This window comes from Oratosquilla oratoria, chromosome 4 (assembly GCF_046742065.1).
Source record: "Oratosquilla oratoria isolate Oo_2021 chromosome 4, ASM4674206v1, whole genome shotgun sequence".
Lineage (NCBI taxonomy): Eukaryota > Metazoa > Arthropoda > Malacostraca > Stomatopoda > Squillidae > Oratosquilla > Oratosquilla oratoria.
This window is the reverse complement of record NC_134780.1, coordinates 22915219-22924668: the sequence shown is the minus strand read 5'-3', so window position 1 is coordinate 22924668 and position 9450 is coordinate 22915219. Positions and strand designations below refer to the sequence as shown.

Sequence of the window (9450 nt, the reverse complement as noted above, 5' to 3'; positions counted from 1 at the left end):
AATTGCTACCTCCGGGTCAGCATTGATCCAATTTGCGTCAATTACAACCACTTCATTCTGATACACTGTACATTGCTTAGGCAAGATGACTGTGATGTTATAGCACAATAATTCAGGTAGAACAAGGACATACATAGAATACATATTGTATTTTAGGTTACTTTCATAACATTTCCAAATTTAGTTCTAACACAGTACAGTACAGTACTGTATTTTTTCTAAACCATTTACTCTGTATTTGACACCACAGTATTTTATGAAAATTATCAATTAATAACTATTCAATCCAAATATTTCGCATAATTCTCTAGTACCACATATTTACCTATACAGGAAAGGAGCTCCTCATGGGGAATTTATCTCTTTTTCTTCATCCACAGCCATCATAGGGTTCAGCTAATCTTGATTAACACATTACCATTTATATTCAATTCCATGGTTATCTTGGCTATAGCTAGACAGTTTTAGTCAGTAAAGAGAAACCCAATGGATGCCAATGGGTTAACTAATCAGAGTTGGAAACTGAATTTACAAGTGCACTTTCAAGGTAAACTACTACATATAGTACATGTCCAATAACAAGCAGGTGACAAGTAGCTACCATATCTTGGATTAGAATTAACTGCAAAAGTCATGCCAAAGTTACAAAGTTTGCTATTCCTGAGTATGATGGAATGAAATCAGAAGCTATAAGGAATGATAATTTGTGGATATCATTTTACAAAATTTGTGCATCTTGCTGGTACACTCAGGGTGACATTTGTGCTTTTAATCTACCAAAAGAAAAATAAGAAGAAAAATTATGTTTTCATAAATATGGATTATAGTAGGAACCAACAACAAATGCCTGCAAATGGTGGACCTGCAAGACAGATGTCACATAGGGTCATCTCCATGCTGTCTTCAAAACTAAGTACAGACCTGTACAGACAATTGGTCTGTGGACAAGGCCCAAAATCTCTATCAACTTGAACAATATTTCCTCTACTTTTCCACATAAAGAGAGCTGACAACCAATGACTGCTCCCCTCCTCATACTGCTCTAAGTTGGTGACACAGAAACAGTCCCACATTAAGTTAATGGAATATAAATAAGAGTTAAATGTTTCTTCACAGAGAGATCTATGGGAGGGCCCAGACCATTTACAGCCACTCTGGGGCCATGGGTTCCTAGTCAGTAAAATTCATGGCAATTATATCATGAATAACACATATATCCTAATGCAATTTATTGTTTATAATGATAAATTTTTTTAACAATGGCTTTAACAGCTGTTTGTCTCTCATTAGACAGATGTGAAAGAAATCTCTCCTAGGAGACTAAGGAGATGGTGATATGGGAATAAAGTACCAGGTGCACTTACGGAGCTGGAAGAATACTGGGGCCCCAGACATATTGTGTGTGAAATGTGAAATTAAAGGGGAAACTCAGAAGTATCGAAACTAGAACCAGAAATGTGAACAATGGCAGTGAGTAGAGGAAATATAGAAATCAAATGTAAAACAGACTACAAAAATATTGAATTAAATTGAAAATGTGCATTAGCAACCAAAGACAAAGATGGCAAAGTTGACTAATTTGTTGAAAGTGCTTGTGAATATGAACAGAGCAAGCAATATCATACATATATATTCCAAGGACATTTCCCCCCTTACAAGGGAGGAAGCCAAAGTCAAAGGCATAAATCCACTTCTAGTCATAAAAGGTGACGAAAATAGGACTAGACATCCTACTCTCTGTAGCCTCAAAGAGGACATTCCTAAAAAAAAACAATATCATGATTACTCTAAATAATCAAGTTTCAGTTGAAGGAGTACTGATAAAACACTAGAACAATTACAAGGAGACTAAATGAGAACCAAAGATGTAAATTGGACAGTACTAATAACATACTAGAACAATTACAAAGACTGTGAGCCAGAGATGTAAATCAGATAAGTTAAAAAACATGTATGATGAACTAAACAGTGAAAGGGATAAGTTAGAGAACATATTAGAGAAAAGTGACAACTGAGAGTAAATGAAGTAAATATTAAAAATCATCTAAGAACAAAAGTGGAAAAAAGTACACAAGGAAAAGGTTCAGTTGAAAGAGATTATACAATAACAAAAGAACATACATACATATACCAAGGCTTTTTCCCCCTTACAAGGGAGGTAGCCAAAAAGGAAAAGGCATAAAATCATTCCCAACCATTCCATCCCTGAATACACTCCACACCCCTTGTCCACTGCCCTGGGTCAGAAGCAGTGTTGCAAGACACAGCACATCCACAGCAAGGCCGCTTCATTAAATTGGCGACCCCCCCTCTCCGTCCCCCTATGCATAAAAGGAGAAGACGGGGAGAAATCCCTTTGGGCTGCGTCAAATTTTGATCACACATACTACCTCACCCCCCATCCCCCTGCCCATTCCACCTCATGCATCACATCATCATCCATATACAACCATTCTCCATTCACCCATCTTCTGTCCTCTCCCGTCCTTCCTCAACAGACATTCCCCTCTTCCCCAGAGCCCCCTTCACCCCATCCATCCACCTCATCCTAGGACGTCCCTTCATGTTCACTCCCTCCACATCTGACTTCCATACCTCTTTTACTAGTCTTTCTTCACTCATTCTTTCCATGTGTACAAACCATCCTAATACTCTTTCATCAAAGGATTACAAAGGCAGAGCATGCATGCCGACAGGAGACCTTTTGGTCCATATCTAGGTCGGATGCCAAAAAAAAAAAGATAAATTCATAAAAAACTATGTCAATAATTAATAAAATACATTGGCATTCATTATAGGCAGGCAACCGCAACCCTATCTCCCAACTCCCTTTCCACCCCCGTTCTTCTCCTCACCTCCTCATTTCTCATTCTATCTAGCCTAGTAACCCCCATCATACTTCTCAGACACCTCATCTCAAACACATTCAAACTCCTTCTCTCTTCCTCTCTTATGTTCCATGTTTCTGCTCCATACAGTGCTGTTGGCACAATCACTCCTTCATACAGTCTCCTCTTAGCATCCATTCCCAAATGTCTATTCCTAATTACACTTTTTAATCCACCAAAGCATTTACTCACTTCTCTCAATCTACATTCTACCTCCACCTTTTCCTTCCACATTTGCACCCAAGTATCTCAAACTATCCACTTCCTTCAGTCGCTCTCCCTTAATGCTCACTTCCAGTCTACTGCCACTTTCACCCCTTGTACATCTCATCACCTTACTTTTACCCACATTTATCTTCAGCTTTCTTCTATCACACACTCTCCCAAACTCTGTCACCAACTTCCTCAATCCCTCCTCCGATCCTGCCACAAGCGCAGTGTCGTCCGCAAACAACAGCTGGCTCACCTCCCACTTTTCTCCATTTTCTTTAACCATCTCCAATCCCTGACCCACTACCCTTGCATTTACCTCTCGTACTACCCCATCCATGTATAAGTTGAACAGCCAGGGTGACATAACACATCCTTGACGAAGTCCCACCTTTACCTCGAACCACTCACTCTCTCCATTTCTAATCCTGACACAAGCTCTACTACCCTCATAAAAACTCTTGACAGCTCCTAGAAGCTTTCCTCCTATCCCGTACATCCGCAAAACCTCCCACAGTGCCTTTCTATCTACCCTGTCGTAAGCCTTTTCCAGATCCATAAAAGCCCAAAAAACACCCTTTTCCTTTCCTATAGCTTTCTCATATATCTGTCTTACCACAAAAATCTGATCTACACAACCTCTATCCATCCTAAATCCACACTGTTCCTCACCAATTACTCCCTCTGTTCCTCTCCTAATCCTCTCAATCAAGATCCTTCCATAAGCCTTCCCAACTACACTTAACAAGCTAATCCCTCTGAAACTACTACATTCACACTTGTCCCCTTTTCCCTTGTAAAGTGGAACTATAAAAAAAAAATTAAATAAAGAAATACTAAAGGTACTAAAGGATAAAATTTGCTGGTAAGAGATGTAATAAATAAAAACAAATGTATCATGGCTGAAACAATGATAAGTTGGTATTTATAAAAGAAAAGCACTCTGAAGAAAATAAATGAATAACAAGAGAAGTTGCATTAAGCAATATAAAAACGAAAATTTGAGAAGTTCCTAAACCATCCATAATCTTGAGTGTGAGAAAGGTCTTGGGACAAGATGGGATTTAATTTGTGGAATGAATTACAAGCAACAACCCAGGCAGATAATAAATATCAGTTTGGAAAGAAAAAAGATAACTTTAAACCTGCAAGCATAGCTCCAATCATGTTTATTACAATTAGTTAAAATACTGAACATTTTAGACGGCCATACTGGAACCACAAAATTCTATCAGTCAAGAATGCTAACTCCTGATGGCACAGAACCAAAAATCACAATGGTTGGTTACATTTGGATCTTGATCTGAATATATTACAGTGCCTTTTAGCTGTATGTCATCAGGAGTGGGCAGTTTAGGGTAGCAGAGAAATACAGCTGCATATCCACATTGACTTCCCCTGGTGATCAGTATGTTGTCCCAAGTCTCTCTTGCAAGTGACCCATGGTTCCAAGATAACTGGTAACACCCATTGTGGGGGCCAATATGACTTCCCCAATAATAACAAAGCAAATTCACAGAAAAAACATAAAATAAAAATAAATATAAATAAAATTAATAAATACATGAATCACTGCAGTCTTGCTAAGCAATATTCAGTGCAATATACATGAATGATCAAATGGATGGCAATATAAATCTGTACAAGAATTCCATGGGCATGAGGGCAAACTTGAAAGATCTCACAAAAGGTTAATTTTGTTTGCACTGCATGGTAAAATATTTCACAAGAAACAATATTTTATTACCTTATCAAAAGCAAATAATTAACATTTGCCAGCCAAATCTTACTGATTACCATAGATGAATAAAAATCATTATACTGTCCATGAGAAGGCAGGATAGCTTGAACCTGTCAATATAGAAAAAAAAAAGTGTTACATAAGCCACAGAAGCACACAATAAAACAAGTACTTGTAATACTACATACAGTACTACCTCTCATTAACAGACTAAAAGGGGGGTAACGGTGTCTGTTGATGTGAATAATCCTTTGATTTGGAGTGGTTTTTGGGTGGCATAGTGATTGCACGCATTAAACAACAGCACCAAAAACACCGCAAACACAGCTAATCAACGTCCGTTAATGAGAGGTCTCACTGTATATCACCTCCGCCATGTAACTTTTATGTTTCTGTACCGGAGTACATTTATGTGCAGTCAATACTTGATGATTTTAGAGACATAAGGACAACCACCTCACAGCTTCATCTATGTCAGAGACTCATGGGGGAAATACTGACTCCTCCATTTTTTTCCCTGTACTTCTTTTCTGCTGGCTCCTTTGAAGATATTCATTATCATTCCTAAGTCTGCATCTTCATTTCCCTATGCTCCTGTGGTGGGATTATTAACAATTCCACCACTGAGTTTACACGCATGTCACAGAATTTAACTAAATGGGATGAAGTACGGTACTGAAGATAGGGAATTCTCCTCCCTGTAAGTTACTTGTGAAAAAAGTCGAGGTAAAACAGGGTCTGGAAGATATATTTTAACCAAAACCCTTGTAATTGAGTTTTTGAATACAAATGGATGTGGAAGACACATGAGCCAAAAAGGTTGAGATTAGTATTATGAGTGAGAACTGAATGAAACTAAACAAAGGTTCGAGTCCAGAAATAGGGCAGGGGCAGGTAAGGTGCCAGCCATAAAGGAATGGCTCTGCTGATAGGTTGAGATGTGGGACCACATGGTTAAATGTCCCATCAAGGATACATACATACTTATACCAAAGGCTTTTCCCCCCTTACAAGGGAGGTAGCCAAAAAACAAAGGCATAAAATCCACTCCTACCCATTCCATCCCCTACATACTCCACTACCCTCTACCCTCTTCCCTCCCTCTTATCTTGGCACCTCCTGGATGATGGGTCATCAAGGATAGTTTGGATAAAAATGAGAACAGGCTGGGTGGTCTGGGTATTTGTGAACGAGTATGGACTTAGCAGTAAGAAATCTAAGGAGAGAGAAAAGTCTTGGAATGATTGAAATTAATGTGAGGAAAATTTTGGAAGCAGTGGATGGAGTAATGCAATATAGGTAATGCACATAGGTAAAAATAACAGTAAGTACGATTACAAGTTATTTGGAAATTCGTTAACAAAAGTGGATAGTGATAAAGATCTCGGCATAATTATCAGTAACGACCTCAAATCATCCAAGCAGTGTATTTCAGCCTCTGAGAAAGCAAATAAGATTCTGGGACTGATTGTGCGATCTTTTGATTTCAAAAGTCCATCAATCATTAACAAGCTATATAAATCGTTAGTTCATCCACATTTGGAATATGCTGTTTCTATATGGTCACCGAATCTCATTAAAGACATTGACAGACTGGAAAAAGTACAACGGCGAGCCACAAAACTGATTCCAAATATCAAAAATAAATCATACGAAAATTGACTAAAACACATGAATCTGTTTTCCCTAAAAAAGCGTAGACTCAGAGGTGACTTGATACAGGTCTTTAAGATTTTAAAGGGAATTGACATCAAAAGTGACAAAATTTTCACATTGAATGAGAATCAGACAAGAAACAATGGTCTCAAACTGTCCGGAAATAGATTCAATTTGGAAGTGGGTAGAAACAACTTTGCCAACCGTGTAGTTAATGAATGGAATAAACTTCCTGCACAGGTAGTGCAATGTAGTTTAGTTCGAAGCTTTAAGAATCATTTAGATAAATACCTAAGTAAGATGCTGTAATGATTATAATTTATCTTATATTATTTGTTTTTGTTTTGTTATCATTTGTCTGTCTGTGATTTTCATTTATTATTAGTTATATGTCAATTTATTATTATTTACTATTTACCTGTTTGTTTATTATTTAACTATACCTATGCATTTATTCATGTATCTTATTTGTTATTTACATTATTATAGTTTTATTTATTATTTCATTATTAATATGATTTTTTTTTTTGCATCCGACCTAGATATGGATCAAAAGGTCTCCTGTTGGCATGCTCCGCCTTTGTAATCCTTTGTAATAGGGAAACAAAACATACCAGAAAGGAACAATGTATTAGAAGTTTGTAAAGTAATCAAATAATCAATCCATTGCTCCTGGTCTCTCTTGCAGAAGACCTATAGCCTTCAGGTAACTGGCAACAGCCTCTGGGTTGGACCACAAATCACTTAGGAAATATGTGTTGTTGTATAGGTACCGTTAGTGTGGGGCATTGTAGTATGAGTTGGATTATGTCCTGTATGTGGTGGTTCCATCTGGGGCACTTTGAATCTGTGGCTAGCCTTATGATAGTGAATGGTGTTTAAGAAGAACAATGCACATAAGTACATGGTGGTTGCTGGTAGGATAGTTGAGGAAGTATTAATGGATAATGTTGGGGTGTGCAAGATTATGTATGAAAGTTTCTGGATGTGAACGTATTACAGGGAGTGAAGGAAATTCTGACTCATCTAGTGGGAGGTTGACAGTAGATGTAAGGTGGAAAAATAAAAGACAAGAGGCAGAGAGGTGCTGAAAATAAGGGAGATGAACAATATAGGTAAAGAAGGAATATTAAGCAAAACTAAATGACATATGGAATGCAGTGTAAGAGGGGGTTTACACGGTCTAACGGTTCATCGAACGCGTTTCGACAGACACGTGTTTAAAGTGATGTGTGAACAGGGTATTTGGTTGTTGAACACGTTGGTTAAACCCCAAATACCCCGTTCACACGTGTCTGTCGAACCGCTAGACCCTGTAAACCCCCTCTAAGAGTAGGAAAATTGACAGTAAAGAGGGTAGAGGCAATATAGTAGAGGGTATCCAAGAGAAAAGCAATGTCTATCTATCCATATACCAAGGACCTCTTCCCCCTTCTAAGGGAGGTAGCCAGCCAAGGTTTGGGTACACCCACTTCCACCCACTCTACCATCCGTGGTTTCCCTCTCAGCTCCTCATGGACATCCCTGTCTCCTGCCCCCTGATATATTTACTTAATTGTATATATGCTAATGGGATAATTAATATTTTCTATCAAACCTAGGTTATTTGTTTATGGTTTTAGACTTCGTTCTTTTCTTTTTTTTCCCCAGGAGTTGACATGCTTGTATTGAAAGCAGTTTCTCTATATCCTTCATGCATGCAGTCTTTTTCAATTTGGACCTGTGAGTGCATGACACCCTCCCATCCCAGAACAAGAGGTTTTCTTTCTTGTTTTTAATAATTTCGTTCATTGAATGGAATACATCACCTCTTTCTCTTCTTTAATGGTATGTCCATCATATCTAATCTTTCCTCATATGGTTCATCTAACCTGGACCAACTTGATTCTTGTATCTTTTTTTGTGTGGAGATCACACTACCACTGCATATTCAAATGATCTTTTTGTCATCTCTTCATGTTGTAAAAAGTCACCTTAATATTCATCAACAATATGTCTCGCCCACATTATTCATGTTTGTCAAGTGACATTTCCTCTTTTGCCATTATAAATGTTACTTAGTAGTAACTGAAGTCGCTCATGGTCTCTCTGAGTTTTACTTCATTTCCAATACTTTGCATTTTTTGGCATTAAAGTAATTTTCCACAATTGGCCTTGTTCATATAATTTATCTAGATCTTTTTGTAACTATTTGTAGTTTTCATCTTTTCATTCTTTTATACTCTTCACATCATCTGTAAATACATTTATATAGTTTGTCCTTCTATTGTGTCTTTTACATGTATCAAGACAATTACAGGTACCTGTATTGACACTTATGGGACTAGGTTAGTCACTTCCCTCCAACCTGATATCATATCCTTCATTGCTATCCCCATGTATTGATCTTACAGAAAATCCTTCATCCATTCAAATAATTTTTCTTGTGTCTTCCAACATGCTACAATTTTCACAGTAGTCATTTGCGATCAACCTCGTCAAAGGTTTTCTACAGACCTACAGTAGGTATGTACAGTCCATCCAGCCCACTCTTACAACAGAGACCAAGTTAAAATCTAACAGGTTAATAAATATGCTCTTCCAGTTCAGAAACTGGATTATTTGTCAGTTTTCATTTATTCTCCTTATGATCTTTGCATCATGCACACATATGGTTTGTCATTCATTCCCATATGTCATTTATGTAAATCATCATTACAGGTGTCAGTGCTGACCCTTGCTGGATTCCACTTGTTACTTTCCTCCAGTCCTGAAGCACTATTTGTTCTTCTAATGAATACACGATCACATAATTAATCTCGTCTGCCATATGCTTCCTGTAGTCCTTAATCATCCAATATAAAATCCTGTCAAATCCTGGAGCCTAACTCATGTCTGTTTCCAACAGTTTATATACTTCCTTCATCTCCATTTTTATACCTTTTAACCCAACATTCCTCTTAACCTTCTATACAA

General features: G+C 37.6%; 1 protein-coding gene across 1 annotated transcript in view; it reads right to left on the bottom strand.

The window, feature by feature from the left end:
* Positions 1-925: 925 nt before the first annotated feature.
* sgl (UDP-glucose 6-dehydrogenase sgl) overlaps positions 926-9450 on the bottom strand; it is a 92892-nt gene continuing 84367 nt past the window's right edge. Inside the window, exon 11 of the mRNA XM_076183650.1 lies at positions 926-4949. Coding sequence (XP_076039765.1) covers positions 4915-4949 — 35 coding nt within the window. The 3' untranslated portion in view covers positions 926-4914. The remainder of the gene's footprint in view (positions 4950-9450) is intronic.